At 40.9% G+C, this 27,615-nt stretch overlaps 1 protein-coding gene across 3 annotated transcripts in view; it reads right to left on the bottom strand.

Annotated features, from left to right (window-relative positions):
- Positions 1–27,615, bottom strand: part of fam193a (family with sequence similarity 193 member A) — a 160,502-nt gene that overhangs the window by 49,404 nt on the left and 83,483 nt on the right. For 2 of the 3 annotated variants that reach the window (XM_052020594.1, XM_052020593.1), the window contains exons 3-7: positions 15,524–15,769; positions 4,939–5,102; positions 2,731–2,898; positions 648–876; positions 161–285 (exon numbers count right to left, since the gene is read on the bottom strand). In XM_052020594.1, the coding sequence (XP_051876554.1) occupies positions 161–285; positions 648–876; positions 2,731–2,898; positions 4,939–5,102; positions 15,524–15,769 (932 nt within the window). Of the gene's footprint in view, positions 1–160; positions 286–647; positions 877–2,730; positions 2,899–4,938; positions 5,103–15,523; positions 15,770–27,615 lie in introns of those variants that run through there. The other variant, XM_052020595.1, reaches the window with a different exon arrangement.

Below are 27,615 nucleotides of genomic sequence, written 5' to 3'. Positions count from 1 at the left end.
AGTAAGAAGGGTTTTTAATTCATTAAAAATTGTGCCTGACACAGACGTGCCCAATGAAAGGATTTAATCATTCACCAAACATGAAAACAAACGATGAGGAGGGAAAAATAACGTACAAAATAATCACATTCAAAACTGACCTAGACACAGGGAAGCTTACCGAAGTTGTGCTACTAGTGACGGTAGGCTACTTTGCAGAAGTGAATCGGAGAACACCAAGTTTTCAAATAGGTGCTTATTATGAAGTTCCCATGTCACCTGGAATTTCTTCAAATGTTCACTTTCCTGTCAAAGAAAGCAAAGACAACATCCATAATCAGGAAATTGTATTCAAAGTTCAGGGGATTCGATCGTGCAAGAGAACTAAACATTGGCCTCTGGGAAGAAGGTTCAAGTTCAGTTCTATTGACAAGAGGAATATCAAAAAGCCAGAAGGGCTCAAAGTAGATTAACTTCTGCCAGTCACAGGACTGCAATTCAAAACTGGTCCTTGATCACTGGAGTACAGGTGGGTGAGTGGAATGTGGTTAATCATGACATTCCCACCATCAGCAGCACGTCTGCTGGCTCAATGGGTCAGGTGACCTTTTCCAGTTGGTCAATGATTGCAAATATACTTATGGCAATGCCTCGGTTTTGCAACTTACCAGCGTGATGAGGAAGGTGCTGATTGTGCGAGCAGCTTGACAGAGTGCACTGTATTCCTCCAACAGGAGTGAGATGAACTGATGAGCCTGTGGTGGGCCCTGCACCACAGTTGTTACTTTGGATCCCAGTGATAGATGTCGAAGCAAGCGTACCTTCATTTCTAAAACATATTCCCTAGCCTGTTGCTCCAAACGTTGGTACAGCTGGTAAGGATCACGTTCACATAACCTAAGGCCAAGGAAACAAATATAGATATTACAGGTCAGCTTTTTTCTAAACGTAAAAATTACATTTGTACCTTCGTATAAAAATCATTAAGCCTACTCCAGAAAAACCCCACTTCCAAAGACGTACAGGTTAGTAAGTTATCATGGGTATAATTGTGCAGCGCAGGCTCATTGGGCTGGAAGGGCCTATTACCATACTGTATAGAGTTTAAAAATAAAGTTAAAAACAAAAAGAACATTGGAAATGAAGTATGCCACCTACTTACTCTGATGTTAGCGCTTGAAGTGGCTACACCCCCATTACACAGTTGTGTTCAGAGGGGAGGCAGCTCTATTTGCACGTATAGCAGTATTTTGCATCATGTAATTGTCTATATTGGCTGAAAGACAGCTATAGGCAGAGCTTAATGTGAGAGAAAGTGATACCAGAACAGGAAAGACTAATATTTAGATTAAAGCAATACCATTGTGAAATTCTGTGCACAAAGGATAAAAGTTTTTGCCACCTGCATTTGCAGCCTCCCTTGATGGAATCAAGTTTAGACCAGTTATCCATCAAGACCATGAAATACTTAGATGTGTATCACGTTAAAGTGTGGGGGAACTCATTTGAAATGCAACCCTCTGATTTGTCTTTCCTTCGGAAAATAGGCTGTAGAGTTCAATTCTACAACTCAACCATGTGTGGAACCAGCTGAGCTAACAAACAGGCAGGCCACTGTTGTCCTGCAGTACAATGTTTTTGCTTCTATTATACTTCACTTCAGAGAGATTTTTGGGCCCAACCATTCTCTAATTATAACCAACGAATAAGTTTCCCCATTCTCACCTCACCACCCACCCTGCAGCCCAATCTACCTCTAAGAAGGGAAACTAAGGAAAATAACTTTACACAGTAGTTGCTTATACTATGCTGAAGCTAATTATGATCCAGAACCAAACCTTTTGATCAACACCAACTCTTTTCGAATTTGATGTGTCTCCATTTCAGCAGGTCTACTCTCTCGCCTGCTGCCTCAGCTATCTGCATTCTCAAGCAACTCAAGTTCAATGTGGGAAAATGTGAAGCGATACATTTTGGTAGACAAGGAGGATGACAACACAAGCTAAATAGAACAATGTTAAAAGGGGAGGGCACAAGATTCAGGAATGACATCTGTACAAAATTTTGAAACTGGTAGACAATGTGAACAAATGAGGTTTACTAGAAGAAAATTAAAACAAAGTGCAGGAAAGACTCAGGTCAGGCAGCATCTGTGGAAAGAGAAATAGTTGATGTTTCAGATCTATGGCCCACTGTCAGAATTATGCCAAAGAAGGGTTACAAATACAAAATGTTGACTGTTGTGCTGGAAGCACTTCAGAACATTGATTTTTTTTATGGAGGGAGGGAGTTCGATGATCAGTTGCTTAGTTACTAATTGGATGCTGCCTTTGGTTAATCATTCACAACAAACTTTTGTTCAGATACATACGCCCTTCAAGTCCCATTGGGTCTACCACCACCAAACCAGGGAAAACTTGGGACTCAAAGAAAGAGTGGGACAAATTGAACAGTTTATTCAAAGAGCTAGAGCCAGAAGGACAAATGATGAATGGTCTCATGTCCTCGATATAGTCCAAACCTATAAGCAAATTAAAATTACAAACTCTGCGTGTGAACTGCATTTTAAAGGGCACCTGACTCATTTACTCAACCCATGAAGACGTACAATAGATTAATTTGTACAATATAACTAATTCCAGATGCAGCCAGAGGACACTGTTTGACAAATTCCCTGCAATTTGTTTAAATCACAAAAAACTTCCTAAAATAAACATTTGATGAATTAAATTGGGGAAAAAAAATTCTTACCTGTCTACCAATTCTTTCATTCCCTCCTTATCTGGAACCAGTGACTGATCTTGATCATCAGCCAGCGGCGTCCCAGCTTGGCGATAAATACATCGAACCATATAACGTACCTCTGACCAATAATGCTGAAGCTGCTGAGATTCTCGTTCGTTCTCGACTGATATTTCTCTGCAAAAGAGGAAGTGCATCTTGATGGTGAAATGGAACAAAGAGGATCCATCTACGTCTGAGAGATCCTTAATTTCAGCAATTCTGACTCCCATTCTCAGGTACTGAAGCACCTTCCCTAGGGGAAAATCATCGGTTATGAGGTTGCACAAGATAATTCTTTATCCCTTTGATCATGGAAAAGAACAGGTAGCTGAGGTGTGACCATGACTTAAGGATTTAACAAGGCAGAAGAAGATGATTCTGTGATGGGAGAGCACAGAATAAGGAGCAAATATAAGAAACAGCAGGAGTAGGCTATGCAACTCCATGTGTCTACTCCACCATGGAACAAGATCATGGCTTACCCCACCTTGGCCTCAACATATTTGGACATAATCAATAAGGAGCAATGTCAGGACACTTCTTTAAACAAGTAGCACAAGTTAGGAATTCTTGCTTTCAAGATCTCTCTTAATGGAAGGGGATGGTTTGGTCAACACTTAAGTCCAAAATTGAGCAGCATACATTTCAGATTAACACTCAACACCTCCAGGTCAAAGAAAGCAAGTGAACCCCGCTCCCCCCCCCACCCCCGGCTGCTCTCACTCCCACCACCCCTCCTCTCCATGGTGAGCAGACTCTTGCATACGTGCACTCTTCTACCCCTTCCAGGTCAATATCCACTCTCACCCAGCACCACCCTCCACCCCCTTCCTCCAGATTAGATGCTGCCAATTAACACTGCATCCTTCAGATCAGGAGCTCCAGTTTAACACTCACTATCCCAGCAAAGCATATTGACATTAACACACATCACTTCAGCTCAGCAACTCCGGATTAATAAATCCTTCAGCAACATTAACACATCAGCTACCTCACTACTTTGGCTCAACACATACTAGATTAACATTTGAAGACACTCAGATTACAGACATAGAACACCAGTTTTTTTTAAACAATTCTATTCCAAAACCAATGATCCAGAGAAAGTACCTCAGTGGCTGATACCCTTGATACTGATTTAAGACCCACCCCATGTCCATCAGGAGCACACTGTGTAGCAGTCGATTCTACCAGCAGGAGATATTACAGCACCTCTCCAATGTAACACAGCAGTAGTTTCTGAATACCTCCCTCTGTGGGCAACAAAAACACCTATGGTACTGAAGTATCATTGCTTCCAAAGTCCCGAAAGCAATAGGCAATTCTCATGCATTTGTTTTCCTTCACTGTCACTGTGTTAATATTCTGGAGCTCTCTGCAAAACATCATTGCTGTGGCTCTGTGTAGGCAGTAATGCAGAAGGCACATATCACCCCAAGCCGTCTGTCCAAGTAGCACTATTTCCATTTGCTAACAAGTAACTTGAGTTTAATAAATTAACCCATCATTAATGTAACAGGGAGAAAAGTCAGATTTTCTTGGAAATTGTGTTTCTCAACAATATTTGTCTGGTAGATTCAGTTGGCTTTTCCACATTCTCTGAACATCAAGAAATGCAATAATTCAGACTATTGAGAATGATAAAAGATTGATTCTCGAAATATTCTTTAAACCACTTTTAAGGGCAACAGAGGAATTGTAGGGATTTACTCTAGAACTGATTCGGACAACTTATCACCAAATCCACCATCATGTGACCTGTAAAAACTGGATTGGAAAATGCATCTTATTTCTTTCATGATTTCAGGTCAAAGAAAACTACAATGATAAATCTCAAAAAAATAGATCAGTGGTTTAAAAAGCAGTGACATTTGCTACATAAAAAGGCGCATCTGAAACAGTTACTTCATCTACCAGTTTTCTCTGATCCCACTGCACTTCATTGTAAGTGTGTTGTTACTCGAATGAACAGGATTACTGATGCACTAACATCAGTATTAATCTGGTGAACTTCAATTACCTTCAACACATTACAAGGGTACCTTCTCCAAATGACCTGAGGTAGCTGCCTCTCAGTGCCTTGCTGAAGCAATTATTTTTCACGTTTGAGCTTTTTATTTGACAGTAAGAATGGCAATGAATATCTTTCTTTGGATAATCTTGACAATCACTTACCTGCGTTCATTGCATGCCTCACAGTTGCAAGCTATTTCTGAAGTTGCAGGGGCATTGACATCTGTACCAGGTACAGACTGAGCTCCAACAGCCAGTCTTCCACCTATCGAGTCCTGGGGTGCTCCATTATTAGCCATTGGCATATGCAATAAGAAGTCTTGATTCTATAGTCACACAAGAAAAAACAAACAAAATGGACTCAGTCCTTCAATAAGTAAAAAACATTTAACAACGCTTCCCAACAATTAAAGCTTTCAACAAGATCCCTCATGGTAGGCTCATACAGAAGATTAAGGCACTTCGGATCCATGGAGACTTCAAAAGTGGCTTGGCATAGAAGAGGAGTGGTGGAGGGGTGTTATTCTGACTGGAGACTGGAACCAACGCAGTTCCACAAAGATCATTGCTGGGCCCTCTGTTGTTTGCAATATAATGTACAAATGACTTGGAGGAGAACGTAGGTGGGCTGATTAGTAAGTTTGCAGATGACACAAAAATTGGCAGAGTCGTGGATGGTGAGGAAGGTTGTCAAAGGATTCAGCAGGACATAAACAGGGACAGAGAAATGGCAGCTGGAGTTTAATCTGGACAAGTGCAATCTGTTGCACTTTAGGAGTTCAAATGCAAAAGGAAATTGTACAGTAAATGGCAGAACCCTTAAAAGCATTTACATACAGATGGTTCTTGAGGCATAAGCACATAGCTCCCTGAAAGTGGCAAAACACGTAGATAGGCTGGTAAAGACAGCATATGGCAGGGTGTTGAGTACAAAAGTTGGGAAGTCATGTTACAGATGTATAAAACTTTGGTTAGGCCATATTTGGCTTATCGTATCCAATTCTGGTTGCCACTTTACAGGAAGGACGTGGAAGCTTTGGAGAAGGTGCAGAAGAGGCTGACCAGGACGTTCCCTGGATTGAAGTATATTAGCTATAAGGAGAGGTTAGACAAACTTGGATTGTTTTCTCTGGAGCATTGGAGCCTGAGGGGCGAAGTGTGAAATACATTAAAGGTGATAAACGGGAAGTTTGAAAGAGATTTACAAGGCAAGTCCCCCACCCACCAACAGAGTGGTAGGTGCCTGAATCACACTGCCAGCGGAGATGGTAGAAGCAGATACAACAGCAACATTTAAGAGGGATTTAGACATGAACAGGCAAGGAATGGAGGGGTATAGACCATGTGTAGACAGATGTACTGTTCTATGAGTTGTGGGTTTAACCCAGATTGAGGATTTGATTTGTGCTCATTACCAGCAGGGTAAATAAGGAACCAGTGGACTGAATACATTTGGATTTTCCAAAGGAATTCAATGAACTGCCATTGATTCATGAATTAAGTTCTTGGATGAGTTTGTACTAAATCAGGCCAGATTGAGATTTGGCTAAAAGATGGAAAATGGTTGGAATATTTCTTTTGGGTTTGTAGGGTCAACCACTTGACTGGCACAAGGATCACATTTGGATCTCAACTTAAATCACATCACTTAGGTGACAAAACAAAATGTAATTCATCTAAGTGTGTTGACAATGCAAAGCTAGGTTATAAACTAAGGGTTGGGGCAGACTCAAAAAGAATACAAAAATGATACAGAAATGTTGAGTGAGGGACTAAAGAGGCAAATAACATGGGGAACTGAACCACAGGCAGGAAGAACAGAGCAATATGTTGAGACCATGCCTGAGGTACTATATACACTTTGGTTTCCTTTTTTTTAAAAGGAAAGATTGATGACTTATAAAGGGTTTAAAAACAAAAGCAGTGATTCCTGGAAGGAGGGCTTGTGTACAAGCAGTGGTCGAGTAGAAATAGCTTGGGAGGTGAAAAGATTTGGGAGTTGATGATATAGAAGATGAAACTCTGAGTGATAGGTTCTCCTTTCTGGTAAATCCAGAACTGGAAGTCACACTCCAGGATTAGGGGCTGACGAATTAAAACTCTGAAAAATTACTTCCTATGGAGTGCTGAGGGTCTTCAGAATGTTCTAACCCCAAGGGCTATGAACAATATATGCAAGGCATGAGATCTTTTTATTTTTAGACACTCAGGGCGGTAGGGACAACAGGGATCGCGCAGGAAAATAAAGTTGAACAGCCTTCATTTTTAGCGAATTGCAAAGCAGACTCAAAAAGGCCCATATACTCCATTCTTTCTCCTATTTCCCATTTTCTTAATGCACAAAAACAAGTTTATTTTAAAAATAGTTGTCACATTTACCTGAGCTTGAAGCAGTCCAACAATGGAGTCAAGATGTAACCAAGTCAAGAAAGAAAACCAAGGCTCAGAGTTTGGGGAAAAGAGATACTCACAGGGAGATAGGCACACAGTTTGGAGCACAGTTTTGATGGAAATTTAAGACAAGTTAATACAAAAAGCACACAAGCATGAAAGAGACATTGCTGGCCCAGTCATGTGTTAAGCCAGAATCAAAATTCCAAAATTGAAAAAAATGCGAGTTTCATTATTACACCAAATGTCAGATCACACCAACTCAAGCTGCAAGAGAATTCATAGGTACACCACCACAATGAGTTATTTGACCAGCAGCTAGAATTCTGAACAAATGATCCAGTGGACAATAAATGCTGGGATTGCCAGCCCAAGAATTGAAACATTTAAAACAAAAAAAAAATCAGAGATGATTGAAGGTCCAGGCTAAAAAAAACTAACTTCTAACTTGGTATGTTGGAAAATGTTTCTCTAAACGATGATCCAATGGTCATAGAGCTGTACAGCACAGAAATAGGCACTTCAGCCGAACCCATCCAAGCAACCATCTACAATAATCCCATATGCCCACATTAGGCCTATATTTCTCTACTCCTTTCCTATCCAAGTTCCTGTCCAAATATCTTTAGGCATTGTAATTATATCTGCTTCTACCTCCAGCAGCTCGCTCCAGATAACCACCACCCACTGTGTGAAAAAAACTTTTCTCTCAGATCCCCTTTCAATCTTTCCCCTCTCACCTTAAACCTGTACCCTCTAGTTCTAGACTCCTTGGCCTGGGAAGAACTGTAACTAACTATCCTACCTATAACTCTCATAATTTTATAAACCTCCATCAGGGAACCCCTCGGCCTCCTTTGCTCCAGTGAGAATAAACTCAACCTATCCAATCTTTCCTTGTAACTAAAGCCCTCCATTCCAGGCAACACCCTGGTGAATCTCTTCTGCGTACTTTCCAATGCTATCACGTCCTTCTTGTAGTGTGATGACCAAAACTGTACACAGTACTCCAAATGTAGCCTGAACAATATTTTGTACAGCTACAACGTGACATCCCAATTCTCATTCAATGCCTTAGCCCTCGAAGGCAAGCGCACCAAATGCCTTCTGTATTACCCTATCCACCTGTGCTGCTATTTTCAGGGAGCTATGAACTTGCAACTCAAGCCCCTCTGTATGTCAACACTCCTTAGGTTCCTGCCATTTATTGTACATGTCCTGTTAGTATTTGACATCCCTAAACCTCACAAGTCTGGATTAAATTCCATCTGCTACCTCTGTAATTCTATATCTTTTCACATCCTTCTTCGCTATCTACTACTCCACCAATATGTGCAGCATCAGGAAACTTACTAATATCATTCTCATTACGTACACAAACAATGCTCCCAGTACAGATCCCTACTGTACAACAATGGTATGTACATTCTACGCCCCTCAAATGAATGTTCAGAGCTGGGGAAAAGAGGTAAAATGCAAGGAAAAGTGGAGAAATGGGTAGAGTTAGTGACAACACTGGGATCAGATCTCTCATGAGAACCACAGACATCACTCTCAGGGTTTTACTGAGTAAATCCTTTTTAGATCATACAATTACAAGGATAGACAAGAATCTGAACTGAACAGACAACCTGTTTTTACTAACAAAGCACATCAACAGTAGACAGATGGCACTGACTCTCGATGGAGCATCCTTCTCTCATATGAAAGCGAGACTGCACGAGCAATATACTGTTATTATGAAAGAATACAAACCAGACCATAAATTATGGAAGCAACTTCTGTATAAATTCCTCCAGCTAACAGAACAGCAGAGATTGTAAAGTAATTTAAATTTGAGAGAAAAACTTGCACCATTCATATTCTCAGGAAGTTCCAAAGCACTCCAGTAACAAACAAGCATCAATGAAATGCAGCAGCATTGGGAAATTTAAGATGGCAGTTAGTAATGAATTGGTATAAAGAGGATAGGTGGTCTGATGGAGGGGACAAGTTGGAACAGGAATTCTGGAGGCAGTAGAAAGCTGGTTGAAGTTTCCTGACTAGGGAATTGAGCATGGAGATGGAAGAATTCAGCTTCGTGTCAGGCTTGGAACATCTAAGGTAGCGACACAAGACGACAAACCTGAAGTCTTTGACCTGAAAGATGAACAGATGTTGCCATACCTGCTGAATGTTTCCAGCATTTTCTGCTTCAACTACTGAAATTAAGTGACTGCTTTAATAGAGGACACACAGCAGCCAACTTGTGCATAACATCTCATAAACAGCAACGTGAAAAATGATCACATCGCTTATTTTATTAATGTTGCATTATGGATAAATGTTGGTGAGTATACCAGAGAACTCCCCGCATCAAACTAATGGGTTCAATGAAATTGCAGTGAGAAATAACCATCTTGCTTGTACTATTTTGCACCTAGGTTTTGCACGTTTTAAAATCAACACTAAGACATTGAGAAGATGATAGTGAAATATGAGAAATGCAGCCATAAAGAGAAAGCTTTTGTAAAAGCAGAGCAGTTAAAAAAAAAATGAATTCTACACAATCTGGTCCTGATGCAGGGGCTCAACCTGAAATGCTGGCAATTTCTTTCCACCCACAGATGCTGATAAGTTCCTCCACAGCAGTTTTTTGTTTGGTCATTTATGAAACCTGTAAGGTTTATCTGCATTCAAATAATATCCTGCCTTCCTAACCTTCCAAACTAAGGGGATAACTTCACATTTCCCCACTTTAATCTCCTTAAAGCAAAACTTAGCCCCACCCCCACCAACCAAAGCTTTGGCTACTATCAGTACAATGCTCTGTACAAGTATATTAAAGTAGCAATAGTTAGCATTTCTGTTGTATTGTTACATGAAAATTAACTTAGTTGTGGTCAGCTATTAGAATGGTCCTTCCTAAAATTGGAACAGTAGAAGGAACTTCACCTTGCAATCTGACCTTATGACTTGCGACATGGAGTGGTTGAAGCTGACAGTGGATTCCCAAAATAAACCATTCCCTCAGCTTGGTGAACATAATATTTTCATAAACAAATGCTTATTTCAGTAGGGCACATAAATGCAACAAAACCACAGAGAGAAAAAATGAAAAACAAACCAGCAATGCTATTGAGTGGAGATTTCCTGGATGTAGGTTCAGCAACAATGAAGGAATGATGCTTAATTTCCAAGTCAAGATGGCACATGGCTTGGAGGGAAACCTACAGATGTTCCCATGTGCCTGTTTGTCCTTGTCCTTCTTGGTGGTAGAGCTTGGGAGGTGCTGTCAGAGTAGCCTAGGTGAGCAAGTGCGGTGTATTTTATAGATAGTACGAACTGCAGCCACTGTGCATCAGTGTGGAAGGAAGAAATGTTTGGGCTGATCGATGAGGTACCAGTCACATGGGTTGCTCAGTCCCAGACGATTCAAGTTTGTGAATATTGTTGGTGCTGAAACGAGGAGTGGGGGAAGGGTTGGAGTGTGGGTGGCACGAGGAAGCTGAAGCATGACTGGAACTAGGACGTGGGCAGATGTGCCCGAAGGGGGAGACAATTATGGAGGAGTGTCTCTCCCCTCCTCATGGTAAGAATCAAATCAATGAAACGTGTAACAAGATGTAAAAAAAGACAGAAGATATGGGTCCAGCAAGTTGTTTTGTCCACAGTAGACACATCAAGAAAGTTCATCAGAAATCAACAGTGCATTACACAAGAACGGTAATGCCCTATTGTAGCAATCATCGACAAACAGGCAACAGGATGCAAATTCACTGAGAAATTTGAAGACATTCAGAGGTGGAATCTCCAGCTAACCAGAAAAATAGCACCAAAGGCATCAACAGTAATCAATCCCAGAGCAGTCAATACCACAAATTCAGAAGCCTCTCAGCCATGCACTGGAAGTGGAAGACACTTGATTTTTGTAGTCTTTCATGTATAGTGTAGTAAGAATTCATAAGGGTTAGAGTAATACAGCATGGAAACAGACCCTTCAGCCCAACTTGTCCTTGTAGACCAAGATATCCATCTAAGCTAGTCCCATTTGTCCAAGTTTGGCCCATATCCCTCTAAATTTTTTCTATCCATACACTTATCCAAATGTCTTTAAAACAATATTGACCCTGACTCAACCACTTTCTCTGGAAACTCATTTGATATACACACCATCCTCTGAGTGAAGATGTTGCCCCTCAGATCCCTTTTAAATCTTTCACCTCTCACCTTAAACCCATGCCCTGCAGTTTTTAGTTCCCTTTACCTGGGGGAAAAAAAAAGACACTGCGTGTTCATCCCATCTATACCCCTCATGATTTTATATGCCTCCAAAGGGTCACCCCTCTATCTACTATGTTCCAAGGAATAAAGTCTCAACCTGACCAACCTCTCCCTACAACTTAGACTCTTGTGTCCTGGCAGCATCCTCAAATCTTCTCTGCACTCTTTCCAGTTCAATGATGTCTTTCCTATAACAGCATGACCAAAAACGTAGAGTGCATTAAGTGCAGTCCTACCGTCTTGTACAACTGCAATATTCAATTCCTTGAAGTGACATTTACTTTTACCTTTTGGGTGGACCAGAAAAAATTCTATCAATGGTTACTACTTTAATCTAATTTTCATCGGGCCCCAAAATGGTGCCTTGCATTTGACAATGTTCTCCAAGTAGCTTACTAAGTGATACAGCAATCAAATGTCTTAAGGCATTGCTAGAAGATACCATTTTTTGTTTAAGGCTCTGAAAATACCTCAGCTACCACAAATATAACCCACTATTATGGGAAAAGTTACTCTGTTATTGCATCAGACTGATTTCACCAAGCTTTAATTATTTGGAACATATTTTTGAAGAACCGGACAGATCTATTTATTCAGCATAGATGAAATGTTTGTTTTATTGAGTCTTTTCACGGATGAAAAACCATGATATCTTAAGATAAAGCAGAAATGCAATGCTGTGATACCAAGATTTTTCAATTAATATTAGTACTCTTCCTTTCACACTATCTACAGAATGTATCATGTATGGGGATGAAAAACAGATACATCTTCTCATATTTGCTTTGCTTTGGAGGTTCAGCAACCTAACCAAGCCAGTGCATTTTTATCAGCTTACCATTTACTGCACATGTTCTACCCTTATTTGACTTCCTAAAATGCATCAACTTGCATTTGTATCTGCCAATGCTCCAACCAACTTTCCATTTGATCTATATACTTCTGTGGCCTGAGACAACCTTCCTCATGAATTACACCACCAATTTTCATGACAAATTCTGCAAACTTACTAATCATACCTTGTTAATATATCATAAATATCAAAATGTCCCAACACCAATCCCTGCAGTACACCAATAGTTAGAGACTTCCAATCAGAAAAACATCCTTCCGCACTACCCGCTGCTTCCTATTACCAACAATTTTCGATCCAATTAGCCATCTCGGGAATCTTTCAGCTTAATGATAAAGCCTTTCTTCCCATTTTAAAAAGTTCTTCTAAATCCAGTCCTTGATTAAGTCTATCTTTACCTTTGTGTCTGTGCCAGGTGAAAAACTACTCAGCCTAATCCCACCTTCCAGCACTAGATCAATACTCCCAGATCAGAGCTCTTCCAATCCACATGCACACACCTATAAACTGTGATGAAGGTTTCTATCTCTACAATTCTTTCAAGCAGCAAATTCCAGACCCCCATTGGGCCAGGCAACATCCGTGGAGAAAAGCAGGCGGTCAATGTTTCGGGTCAGGACCCTTCTTCAGGACTGAAGATGGGCTTCCCCTTTTCCTATCTTCAGTCCTGAAGAAGGGTCCTGACCCGAAACATGGAAAGCAGAGCAGTGATAGGTGGACAAAAGAGGCAAGGCAGGGTGGGCACAAGGCGGCAACAGTTAGATGCAGTTAAGAGATAGTGATAGGCAGATAGTGCAGGGAAGGAGGGGAGAGCAGATCCACTGAGGGATGGGCGTTGAAGTGACTGGCAACGGGGAGATGCAGATCACGGTTACGGACAGAGCAGAGGAGTTATACGAAACGGTCACCTAGTTTGCGTTTGGTCTCACCAATGTAGAGCAGGCTACACGTGGAGCACCGAATGCAGTAGATGATATTAAGGGAGGTGCAGGTGAATCCCAGGAACTTTCCACTGCCCCTGCCACAGGTGCAACACCTGCCCCTACATCACCTCCATCCAGGCACCCAGTCCTTTCAGGTGAGAGAGATTCATCTGCACTTTCAGAAAAATTGGCATCGTTTTAGTCAAAGCAGAGCCGTTGTCCACAAAGTTACACCCCCCCCTGCATTCTCTCAAATACTGATTTTCCAGTGCCAAGAGTAGTCTTGACATTTCACCTTTGAGAGAATATAATGAAACCACACTTCAGACATCACTCCTCACAACTCAATTTGATATGCTTTCCCTGTCAACAGTTAATTCACAGCTAAGTGGGTGACAAAAACCAAGCTGTCACGGGGCCAATTTAATAGAATTGTAAAACTTTTTAAATATAATTTTTCCTCCCATTCCCTTTCTTGCTTTGTCTGACCTTCTTGAAGGCAACTGGGCTGCAGTTCCACAAGCACTCACTGGGACTATCTTCAACTGTGACGAGGCAACAAGTCCTCGTTCACAATGAACCGAAAGCAGGGACATTGTGCCCAATTCACAACCACTCTCTTCCGAGGCCTCAACATACAACCACTAGGAAAGCAGAAATCATAACCAGACCCTGATCATTATTCTCTTTTTGCACCATTTATTTTTGTAACTTAGTAATTTTTATGTCTGTCTTGCACTTTACTGCTGCCACGTGACAACAAATTTCACAACATGTCAGTGATAGTAAACCTGATTCTGATATTTGATATAATAGATGGCAGAAATACAATTTGAAAGATCAAGCATGAATTATCAGTAACAATGGCAAAGTTATATTTCTTAAACAGTTTTAGTTAGTGCTTAATTGAAGAACCTATAGTATCAAGGGACAAAAATTCACTTCAGATGCTTTCCATTTCATATCAGAAGTCAAACCTCAGTTTTCCTTCAACTCACCTAAACCTTGATTACTTTACAACAGGTCCCATTTCCTTAAGATATATGTGCAATTACTTGTACGGCATATTGAATTTCTACCTTTTTTTAAAACTACCCAGAACACATTCTGGCCATAAACTAAAGATGAAATGCCAATATTTTAATAACGTACAAGCGTTGTATCGAGAAAACAAATTAACGTTACAAACAGCCCTAACACAAGGCATGCAGCACCAACAGGACCCAGCAGCCCAACACTTTAATAGATCTTGTTTTGCTAACTCACAACAACACTTCAAACACCATCTATGGCAATGAGATAAGAGCTTAACTTTCACTAGCTCCGAGGTCCAACAAGCTCTAATATCAACAATTTACATTTCCATTTGAATTAATCTGCCAATCTTACTAATTTAAAGACACCACTGAAACAGTGGGAGTTTATTGTTGGAACCTGAAATTTTAGAAGCACAAGAAATTTTGTTCTGTACTTGGTCTGAAAGAGTTTGATGTATTCTATGATTGAGCTTAAACTTCAGTAATTTAACATATTTCAGGGAGCAGTGCAAATTAGTTCTGAACCTTGTTCTGGTCACTAAGTTTATTAAAAGATGTGGCACAATATTCTTTGTACGGGACACAATAGGAAATATGAACCAACTGCAGATGCATTGGTCAAAATTCCAAATTTGTCTATATTTCAGAATTAGGGATTAGAAATTTAAAATGTCATATCTTAATTCAAATGTGGGAAGAATCACCAGGAAACCACAAGACTGTCAATTTAAAATCAGTCCTGATATTTCACTCAAATCTTTAAGGACAGGAGGACAACACTTGATCAAGTGGACCAAAGAGAATCAGTATGAATGTGTATGCCACACTTGCTATGTCTGACATTTCCAGTTGTATTTTATTGATGATGGTCTCTAGTTCAAAGGAAGACAATTTAGAATATTTTCTTAGCATTAGTAGACTGAGAAATGTGTAGCAGGAGGGGAATTTGGATGCCACATACACAGACTACAGGAAAGTGCAAGGGTACAAAGAGTAAGCCTGTTATGACAATGGTCTAGCTCAAGGCAATGCTGGCTTTCAAAAGGGGTTAAATGACACTTCATTGTGCAGAAACTTGGGTCAGAACGAAACTAGAAAACCTCCACCTCCAGGAGAACATACTGGTCTTGGAAAGGGTCAACTTCACCAGAATGACTTGGAAAATAAGACAGATTGATGGCAAGTATGACACACACAGAATAGTTCTTCTAAAACAGAAGAATGATCAAATAACAGGCCAAGTTACAAAGAAAACAAAACGGGAAACTCGTCATCCTTACCACTAGAGTCTGCTCCAGAGAAACTTGCCGATCATCCTTTTCAACTGTACGCCTGCAGTCTGGACACACCCAAAGCGGAAGGTGCAATATGCTGTTTGTTTTTGGAGATGTAGAAAGTGCCATTTTGTTTGGGTTTGTAATCCCACTCTCAGAGAGCGAAGAGTCTTTGCGTTCACTTCGACACAGAAGACATCGTTCTCCAGTTGAGTACGGTGCCCTCTGACCCAGACCAAAAGTGAAGGGGGTCTATGAATAGAACAAAATAGCAAATAAATTCATCAGGAAACAAAGTGAAAGTTATATGCATCACCTGGCTCACAGTGCCTCAATGACTATTAATATTTGGGCTTTCAGAATTTCAGTCATTTAAGGGAAACTAATTATGGGTTTCTGCTTCAGATTTAAATCTCAAATTTAGAGTGTGGGATGCTTAAGCCATCTGGTCTTAAACTGATGATAGAACATAGAACAGTAACAGGCCCTTTGACCCACCACGTTCACGCTGATCAAACTAGTACAAATTGCAGCCTGCTTATATCCCTGAGGAGAGTTTTAAGATTGGGAATTAATTATTTATCCTCCTACTACCTAACAAGATTCAGGAATTATTGTGTCAAGGCAATTTCAAAGGAATTGCCATTTCAACATTCAATGAATGTTCTTCTGCTATAAAGGTTGATTCTAACTCTGCTCCCTTTGTTGATGTGGATGAAAGTCAAAGAAAGACTGAAAAAATTGCTCAATGAAACAAAAAAAAATCTACATGTGAAAATGCAAGTGAGCTCCAAATCCTCCAGCACTTAATTTTGAACTAATTTTGATGAGCTAATCACCCTGGACCAAAGAATTATTGTACCACAGGTTTAGTTCTCAGAAGCTCCTTTTCAGCCTCATTATTTTCCTTAAGCTCCTATCCAATTCCCTTTGGAAAATGCTGACCAACTCAGTTGCCACCATTCAAAGAAATGAATTCTGGGTTACAATCACTCGCTACATGATAGAAGATTTTTCACAGCCCCGTGTCTTCTGCATTTTTAAACATGTTGGCAGATGATCAAGCAGTAAACTACAAGTTTGATTAAAAATCAAAAAGTCTAGGAAGCAGGTACAGCAAGTAGGAAAGCTATCAGAAAAGCACTTATTATCAGATGAAGCAAATTAAAACAAGGTTATACTTGTTGTATAAAGCATTGGTGAGACCACATCTGGAGTACACTGCACAGTACTGGTCTCATTTAAGGAAGTATGTTAATGTACTAGAAGCAGTTCAGTGGTTTCTTAGACTGATAACTCGAATGGGCAGTTATGTTATAGGAGGAAAAGTTGGACAGCCTAGGCTTACATTTAGTGCAGTTTAGAAAGGCGAGGGAGACTTGACTGAAACACAAGATCAAAAAGGTGGATGTGCAGAGTCCTTCAATAGTTCTATAGCAGAGGTAGATAGATGTTTTGTACATAAAGGGGTGAAAGGTTACTGTAGGCAAACAGGAATGTGGAGTTCAGATGATGATCAGTTCAGTCTTGACTTAAGTGGTGAAGCAGCCTTGAGGGAGTGGCCTTATAATTCATGTGTTTGATAAATTCTAATTAATTCAATATTGGAACAAGCAAAAGCACGAACTTTTTACTGTACTTATTTTCTAAAACAGGATTTCTAATTGCACCAAAATAATCAAAAGTCTGAAGTAAGTTTTCTGTTGATAAACACAGACCCGAATACAAGATTACTTATTTCATTAATTCACTGGGGGCAAATTCATTGGGGGCTTTTAAGAGGGGCTTGGATGGGCACATGAATGAGAGGAAAATGGAGGGATATGGGCATTCTGGAGGTAGGAGGGATTAACTATGTCAGCACAACATTGATGGGCCGAAGGGCATGTTCTGTGCTGACTGTTCCGTGTTCTATTAAGAACTCCCCATTCTGTGAACAACCACAGACAGAATTACATGTCATTAACAGGGAAATTCCAAAGGAGAACACAACACATACTGTCTAATATAAATTACAAATACACATCTCAATATACTTGTATTAAGAAAAAGAGGATAACTAACGAGAGGGTGGGCCCACTCAAGAAGAAAGGAGGGAATTTGTGCTGAGTCAGAGCAAGTGGCTGAGGTACTATATGAATACTTTTGTTTCGGTATTTACTGAGAAGGATTTGGAGGATAGTGAAAACAGAGTGGGGCATGCTAATGTGCTGGGACATTTTGAGATTGAGGTGGTGGTGATGCTGGGTCTTCTGAAAGCATTAAAGGTGGATAAATCCCCAGGGCCTGACTGCATACATTCCAGAATACTGAAAGTAGCGAGGACATTGCTGGGTCTTTGACAAAGATCTTTATCCTCACAAACAACAGGCGAGGTCCCAGAGGATGGAGAGAAGCAAGTGTTGTGTCTTTGTTCAAGAAAGGAAATAGGGATAATCCAGGTAATTATAGGCTAGTGAGGCTCACATCAGTGGTAGGGAAGCTATTGGAGAGGATACTGAGGGAAAGGATTTCTGTGCATTTGGAAAGACATGGCCTACTTGGGGACAGTCAGCACGGCTTTGTGCGGGGCAGGTCATGCCTCCCAAACCTGATCAAGTTTTATTGAGGAGGCGACAAAGCAGCTTGATGAGGGCAAGGCAGTGGATGTTATCTACATGGATTTTATTAAGGCATTTGATAAGGGCCCTCATGGTAGGTTGATTCAGTAGATAAAGATGCATGGGATCCAGGGTGAATTGCAAGTTTGGATTCAGAACTAGCTTGCCCAGAGAAGACAGAGTAGGGGTGGAAAGCTGTTATTCTGGCTGGAAGTCTGTGACCAGCGATGTTCTGCAAGAATCAGTTCTGGGACCTCTTGTTTGTGATAAATGTGAATAGTTTAGATGAAAGTGTAAGTGGGTGGATTAGCAAGTTTGCAGATGACACCAAGATTGGAGGAGTTGTGGACAGTGTAAAGAACGATCAAACAATACTGCAGGATACATATCGGTTACAGAGGTGGGCAGAGATGTGGCAGATGGAGTTTAATCCAGGCAAGGGTGAGGTGTTGCACTTTGGGAGGTCAAATGAAAAAGAGAAAGTATAAAGTTAATGGTAGACCCCTTAATAGCATTGAGGTACAGAGGGATCTTGGGGTCTAGGTCCATAGTTCACTGAAAGCAGCTATGCAAGTGGATAAGGTGCTAAAGGTGGCATATGGCATGCTTGCCTTCATTGGTGGGGTGTTGAGTATAAGATACAAGTCAGTCATACTGCAGCTGTATAAAACTTTCATCAGACCGCACTTGGAATACTGCGTGTATTTCTGGTTGCCCCATTACAGGAAGGATGTGGAGACTGTGGAGAGGGTGCAGAAAAGGTTCACCAGGATGCTGCCTGGATTAGAGGGCATCAGCTACAAGGTTGGACAAATTTGGGTTGTTTTCTCTAGCGCATCGGAGGCTGAGGGGAGACGTGATAGAGGTTTTTAAAATTGTAGATAAGGTAGACAATCAATCTTTTCCCCAGGGTAGAAATGTCAAACACCAGAGGACATGCTTTTAAGGTTTTGGAGGGGGGGGGGGGGGAGAAAGAGTTTAAAGGCAACATAAGGGGCATGTTTTATTTTATGCAGGAAGTGGTAGGTGCCTGGAATAGGTTACTGGGGTAGTAGTGGAAGCACGTAGTTTGGTGGAGTTTGAGGCTTTTAGATAGACACATGAATATAAAGAGAATGGAGGGATGTGGATGATACACAGGGGGAGGACATTTAGTATAAACTGGCATCAAGATCAGCATGGCATCAAGATCAGCACAACATCATGAGCCGAATGGCCTCCCCAACACTGTACTGTTCTATGTTTAACAGTAACAATAAGCCATGTATCCCTATTTTGTTCACATATTCTGTCATTTGAAGGACATTACATGAGATTTTAAGAAATCAGAAAGCTCCGAGACATACCAAGAAATAAAGCAAACTTTGGATATGGTGGATAATGTTCAAGAGTAAAGCAAATTAGTGCTTCCATTTGTATATGCTAATGATGTTTTAAATCAAACCAGACACGATAAATTTAAGGAAACATTGGAAAAAAATATTGTCCTGGTAGAGCACAGCTGGAATTAAGTTTGGAAACTGCTTCATCAAATGAACATAGAAGCACAGTACAGGCCCTTCGGCCCACAATGTTGTACCAACATTTTATACTGCTCTAAGATCTATCTGACCCTTCCCTCCCACATAGCCCCCCATTTCTCTATCACTCATGTGTCTAAGGGTCTCTTAAATGTCCCTAATGTATCTGCCTCCACCACCTCTGCCGGCAGTGTGTTCCACACATCCACTCTGTTTAAAACAAAACAACTTGGCTCTGACATCCCCCCATACCTTCTTCCAATCACCTTAAAATTATTCCCCCTCACGTGTGCCATTGTCGCCCTGGGAAAAAGTCTCTAACTGTCCACTCGATCTATACCTCTTATCATCTTGAAGCTTGAAGCTTGGTAAAATCAGGGAATTCCCTCTCAGGAGTTCTCCGGCAGGCAAAATAGAGAGAAACTATTCACTTATCAGGCTAAGAAATATCTTCAATGTTCATGTAATCTGACTGCCTCAAATCTTTACGGATTTTCAGATCACATTAAGATGTTCAAACGACTGACAGCTCAGGAGGTGGACATACTGTGGAAGAGACCAAGGCCTGTTCCACAAGACTTGTTCACATTTCTAAGAGGATTAGGGATCTCCATGAATTGTAAATTTAGGGGGTCTAATCTCAAGGTCAATGAGGTAGATAGAAGAAAGTTATCTACACAGATTTGATCAGCCAAGTCAGCATCAATGTCATCAGTGCACATCATTTTCAATTATAGTTAGACAGCAGTGAAATTGCAAGTTTAAAACCCCACCAGAGGAAGATATGTTTGGCAGTTTTGAGGCCAGCAGTGAAAATAATACATTTTCAATATTGCCCTTCAGATAAAGGGAGCCTGCCACCACTATTTGGTCTAGTTTGCAACAAAACTGTTCCCACCCCAAGGCAAGGCACTGGCTGATCAATCCAGTTATCTTTTGCCAGCAGTCCAACCCTGCAGTGCAATCATATTCCACTTCTCAAATGAGCAAAAGCTATGCAAGAATTGTTGCCCAACATATTCTTGGTCAGCTCTATCATTGCAGAAAGAAAAATGCACATCTTAACTGTGCATTACCAAAGAATTGCACAGTTATATATTTATCCAATTATGAAACTAACTTCAAGATTTAGCATCATAAATGTAGAATAAGAAATGCAAGTTGCTGTTGATACATTGCCTTTTTCCAAGAGCAATGCAATTGAAACATAGAAAAACCTGTAATGAATACAGAAAATTCAACACCAGGACTAGTTGTAACAAAACATTAACAAATGGTCTGGGTAATGGCAGAACCAAGGACGAGAAATCAGATAACAAATACATGCAAAACCCCAATTATGACAGCTCCATATGGTGAATGAGAACCTGAGCTTAGATGGTCTCATTGGTTACTAAAAAAAAATTTGTAGGGAAACTGAATGACTGAGAAATAAAGAACTTCAGTGTTGTTATGGTGACACAATAGTCAAACTCATAACAAAAATAATGTCAGTATTGAAGGATGTAGTGCATAGTTTTAGAGGTTTTCCACGTAAATGCAGCCAAGGAAAGTTCATTTGCAATTATCCAGTGCGTATTTTTAATGTCAATGTGATGTGACTTTGCACTTTGGCATTGTGAGTTAAAACCTCAAATTAATGACCCTGTTTCTAAGCACCCAGCAGTGATAATTTCAATAAAACTCAAGAGTGGGCTCATGAAATTTTCATAACACATCCATCTGATCTGGAAAGGCACATCCTGCAACATAACGCAGATTCCCATTCCAACATGCAACTGTGTTCAGGAAAAAAAATTTAAGGTGTTACACAGCAGCAATGTGAGAGTTTCCTTGGCACTGATAATGATCAAAGGTGATAATTTGAGAGCAGTAGCATACTGCATGTCATTGAAGTGCCCATAAACTATTCTTCACATCTGGCTTATTTCTGCAGTCTGGTAATAGTACTGCAACATTTTAGAATGGGAGGGAAAAAAAAAGAAAAAAAAATCAGGCAACACATCCAATTTAAACTAAACAAAGGGACCTCATCACCAACAATAGATTAGATTAGTTAGTACAAACATTAAATTTTATTTCTTGCACAATTTAAAATAAACTTCAATGGCACTAAAAGGTAGCCGCAATCTTTGCAGGGCTCTGCAGAAACATAACCGACTGGAATTCAATTATCCAGGACAGAAATAGGTACTGAACCCTATGTTATATGTTCGTCTACAGAGTGGTATCTGGTAAACACAAGCCAAATTGATCAAATGCTGTTCCCAAAAATATATTCAAGGAAAGTGCCAGTCCGTTGCCTCAGACGAGAGATTTACTTTCCATATCCCTTGACCACTGAGCAAGCTACCTGAGTGATTAACACCAAGGAAAAATCTGTCACAAATTTAATTCCGTTCACTTGAACACCATTCAACAAACTTTCTAATCAACCTCTTTCATTTGTATACCACAACACTTGGCACATGTTCACATTTGGGGTTTCAGGACTAGAACAAAATAGAAAGGAAATTAAGAGCGTGAACTGATACCACAGTTGAAAACGGAGGATTCAGAAGATAACGTGATAAAGTTTGGGAAATCAATTCGACGGTTCAGGGGCAAAATGACTGAGGCACTCTCTCATCCATAATGGGAAGAAGTGGAGCAAAAAGTGAAGAATAGCTGTGAAATGAAATTATTTACATAATTCCTTTTGGAGCTTCCCAAATTACTTTCCATAGAAAAAAGAAAATAGTAGGCCATGCATTCTTTGGAGTCTGCTCTGCCATTCAATATGAACACTGCTGATCATCTAGATTCAGTACCCCGTTTCAGTTTTCTCCCATACCCTTTGATACCTCTGGCCTTAACATCATACATCTCCATGCTGAATATATTCATTTAGTTTCAACTGTTTTGTGGTAAAGAATTCTACAGATTCACCATTCATTGGGAGAAGAAATCTCTGCTCATCTCAGTCTTGAATGGCTTACCTTTATCTTTAAATGGTGACCACTGGTCCTGAACTCCAGTCAAAAAAAAGCACTCCTGAAATGCTAAAATCGACTTGCACGCAGCAAGGTCTATCAATTTTAGAATGACAAAACTTTGTATGAACCACTTTGGTTTACAAAAATATGAATCAAGTCATTAGGTAATATTTCTGGGGAAGCAGCAACAAGGCAAGGGCATGTATAATAAATGGCAGGATACTCTATGGTGTGGAATAACAAAGGAAATCTATTATATATAATGATCTTTGATGGTTAGAAGACATATTGCATGTTCAGTTTTATTAGCCAAAGCACAGAAAATAAGAATGGGGACAGTATATTAGAAAAACATCCAAGATGCATTCAACCACAGTTTTGAACACTGAACACAGTTCTGGTGACTAATTTATAGGAAAGTTCTGACTGCACCAGCAAAGATGCAGAGGACGTTTACAAGGACTATTTACCAACTCAAAATTGAGTCCCAGACCAGCCACCAGTTATGGCAGGGCTTACATGCCATAAGAGGCTACAAGACGAAGTCGGGCTGCATAGCTAACGACAGCGCATCCCTTTCTGATGAACTTAATGCATTCTATGCGCGTTTTGAACAAAAAGGGAAGTGGATTGTCACCATCCACCCTGACAGCCACCAACGCAACTGAACCTGTGATCACAGTGGAGGACGCAAGATCAGTTTCAGGAGAGTGAACACGAGGAAAGCACCTGGCCCAGATGGTGTCCCGGGCCGCATGCTCAGATCTTGTGTTGATCAGCTGGCAGAAGTATTTGCGGACATGTTCAACCTCTCCCTGCTTCAATCTCAGGTTCCCTCCTATTTTAAGACCACTATCATCCTGGTACCAAAGAAAAGCAAGGTAACATGCCTCAATGACTGCCGACCAGTGACTCTGACATCCACCATCATGAAGTGCTTTGAGAGGTCGGTCATGGCACACATCAACTCCAGCCTACCAGACAACCTGGACCCATTGCAATTTGCCTATCGGCGAAACAGGTCTACAGCAGATGCCATCTCCCTGGCCCTACACTCAGCTCTGGAGCATCTGGACAGAAAAGACTCATACATTAGACTATTGTTTATTGACTACAGCTCTGCCTTCAATACAATAATTCCAAGCAAGCGTCACCAAATTCCGAGACCTAGGACTCAACACCTCCCTCTGTAACTGGATCCTTGACTTTCTGATAAACAGACCGCAATCAGTGAGGATAGGCAGCGATACCTCCGGCACGATTATTCTCAACACCGGTGCCCCACAAGGCTGCGTCCTCAGCCCTCTACTCTACTCGCTATACACTCACGACTGTATGGCCAGATTCTGCTCTAACTCCATCTACAAGTTTGCAGATGATACCACCGTTGGCCATATTTCAAACAGCAATGAGTCAGAGTACAGGAAGGAGATAGAGAGCTTCGTGGAATGATGTCATGACAACACCCTTTCCCTCAATGTCAACAAAAGAGCTGGTCATTGACTTCAGGAAAGAGGGCGGTGTACATCCACCTGTCTACATCAATGGTGCTGAGGTCGAAAGTGTTGAGAGCTTCAAGTTCCTGGGAGTGAACATCACCAACAGCCTGTCCTGGTCAAATCACGTAGATGCCACGGCCAAGAAAGCTCACCAGCACCTCTACTTCCTCAGGAGGCTAAAGAAATTTGGTTTGTCCCCTTTGACTCTCACCAACTTTTACCGACGCACCATAGAAAGCATCCTATCTGGATATACCACGGCTTAGTACAGCAACTGCTCTGCCCAGGACCGCAAGAAGCTGCAGAGAGTTGTGTACACAGCCCAGCGCATCACAGACACCAGCCTCCCCTCCTTGGACTCTACCTCTCGTTGTCTTGGTGTAGCAGCCAGCATAATCAAAGACCCCACCCACCCGGGACATCCTCTCTTTTCTCCTCTTCCATCGGACGGAAGATACAGGAGCCTGAGGACACGTACCACCAGACTTAAGGACAGCTTCTACCCCACTGTGATAAGACTATTGAACAGTTCCCTTATACAATGAGATGGACTCTGACCTCACGATCTACCTTGTTGTGACCTTGCACCTTATTGCACTGCACTCTCTCTGTAGCTGTGGCACTTTACTCTGTACTGTTATTGTTTTTACCTGTACTACCTCAATGCACTCTGTACTAACTCAATGTAACTGCACTGTGTAATGAATTGACCTGTACGATCAGTTTGTAAGACAAGCTTTTCACTGTACCTTGGTATAAGTGACAATAATAAACCAATAACCAATAATAATAGGATGTTACCAGAACTGGAAAATTGCAGCAGTACAGAAAGAATGGGCAATCTAAATTTGCTTGTTTTGAAACAGAAGAGGCCAAGGAGAGAGTTAATTAAGGTAGGTAAAATTGATGGGGCTAAACCCAGGAGATATGGAGTCAAGGTAATTGGTAGTTGAGAGAGGCAATGAGGAAAAGTGTTCTCCATAACATGGAGATCTCAAACTCAGCTGTTTGAAAGAACAGTGGAGGCAGAAACCTTTGCCACATTAAAAACTTCACCTGAATGCACACTTGAAGAACAGTGAACTACAGGGCTCAGCACCTACTGCCAGAAGTTGGGAACACGTTGGATACTCTTCCAACCAGCACAGAAATGATGGGCTAAACAGCAGCTTCCTGTGTCGTAAATATCCTCTGACACCATGGTGAACTGTGCTGTTCTTCAAAAGATCTATTGTATTTACCCGAGCCCACTGACAGGCCATTCATTAACATCTCATCTGTAGTATTTCTGAAGCTGTTGCAGAAGAGGGATGAACAACAAATGGCACCACATTAAATCTGAATATCTGGTCCGGGATTTGGACCCCTCACCACTTTAAACGTGAAGATTCAAGGTACAATGAGTACCTTTTGGAAAGGGCAGACCAGCACAGCTAAATTTTCAATGTTCTAATAGAAAATCTGCTATAGACAAGGATCACTCATCAAAAACTCTCTCCTTCACCACTGTGCATTGGGTTTAATCAAGGAAAGACAGATAATTCTTCTCTGCAAGTAAAAAGGGTGATAATATTAGATCAGTGAGCTTTGCAGGAACACAATAAAAATTCTGTTTAATATTGTTTTGGCTCTCACAATGTGAAGAAAGTAGATACGGCCAGATCTCCTGTCCAGCTTGAATTTAGCAGCAGAGCAAGTATTTTTTCCTGTCCTTCCTATTAGTTATTCCAAGCAATTTTTGCAACTTTATTCCCACTTCAGATTAGAGAAACCAGCCAAGGAGCAATGCTTTTCCACATGATGCTCGCCTGCAACTCGGAATGGAGTGAGATTGAAATCAATTTCTAACATTCTGCAATAAAACAAATACATTTGAAATAATCAAAAATGAAATGATGAACCTTTATTAAACACTGCTCTGGCCACAGTTGGGTGCCACACTTCAGGGAAGATGTAGAGGGTTTAGAAACAGGCCCTACGGCCCAACTCATCCATGCCAAACAAGCTGTCAAACTAAGCTGGTCCCATTTGCCTGTGTTTGGCCCATATCCCTCTAAACCTTTCCTATCCATTTAACTGTCCAAGTGCCACTTAAATGTTGTTATTGTACCCACCTCTACAACTTCCTCTGGCAGCTCATGCCACATACCCACCACCCTCTGAAGTGAAAAGGTTGCCCTTCAGGTCCCATTTATTAAATCCTTGCCCTCTCACTTGAAACCTATGCCCTTCAGTTCTGGACTACCCTACCCAAGGAAAACTGTGACCATCCACCTTATCTAAGCCCTCTGTAAGGTCACCCCTAAGCCTCTTGCAATCCAGGGGAAAAAAGTCCTATCCTATCCAGCCTATAATCCAAGCCTCCCAGTCATAGTAATATCCTCAAATCTTTTTTGCACCCTCTCCAATTTAATGACATGCTTCCTATAGTACGGAAACCAGAACAGCACAGAGAACTTCAAATGTGGCCTTACCAATGTATTGTACACCTGTAATATCATGCTCCAACTCCCGTACATTCATAGCTTTTTACTGTTTTTTCAGGATGTGGGCGTCACTGGCAAGGTCAGCATTTATTGCCCATCACTTACTGGACAATAACTTACTGGACAATGTAAGAATCAACCATATTGCTGTAGATCATGGAGGCCAAACCAAGGAAGGACAATTATCTCTCCTGAAGGGGATTAACAAACCATACGAGTTTTTAGAACAACATTACAGCAGTTTCAGGGTTATCATGACAAACTTAATTCCAGATCATAACTAAATTGAAATTTAGTGGGATCTGAATTCAAGTCTCCAGGCCTCAGTTACCAGTCCAGTAATTTAAGCACATCTTCATGCAACTTATAACTTTCTTCCAATCATATACCAATTTTGGTGTTCCCTGAAAACTTCTTCATTGTGGCTCTCACATTTAAGTCCAAATCATTTATATACATCATGAGAATCACAAAGCCTAGTAGAGAACCCTGCAGAACCTGATTGCACATAGCCCTCCAGTCACTAAAATTCCCATAAACCATTATCCTCTGCCTTCTGTCACCAGACCAGCTTTTAAATTCAGCTTGCCACTTCCTTGGATCTTACAGATTTTTACCTTGTTTTGATCAATCCAGCACCATCTTGGACAATGTCTGTGTGGAAGTTTCTCAGCAAATAGAGATTTTAAGTTTTGACTTGTTATAACTAATACGTTACAGTAAAAACAATGCACTCAGAGCCATGGGGTTTTAAATAAGTTATGAAAATCAAGGAGAGGGAGGAGAGATCGTATGCATGATGGATACAGTTACAGCAGGACCGGAACGAGTGATATAAAATACTTGGTAGGTCTGTCAGCAGCTGTGGAAAGGGAATCAAGTCACTAGCATCAGAATAAGTGAAAGAACATCAAGTCAAAAACAGATGCAGCCTAGCTTGCTATTTCCTGCATCTTCTGTATTTATTACAGGTCTTCTAGTTTCTGTTATGGTTTTGGAACTAGCAACAGACTGAGGC

The sequence above is a fragment of the Pristis pectinata genome, chromosome 7 (genome assembly GCF_009764475.1).
Source record: "Pristis pectinata isolate sPriPec2 chromosome 7, sPriPec2.1.pri, whole genome shotgun sequence".
NCBI classification, from domain to species: Eukaryota; Metazoa; Chordata; class Chondrichthyes; order Rhinopristiformes; family Pristidae; genus Pristis; species Pristis pectinata.
The sequence above is the reverse complement of the archived record's forward strand: the minus strand, read 5'-3'. Positions and strand labels throughout refer to the sequence as shown.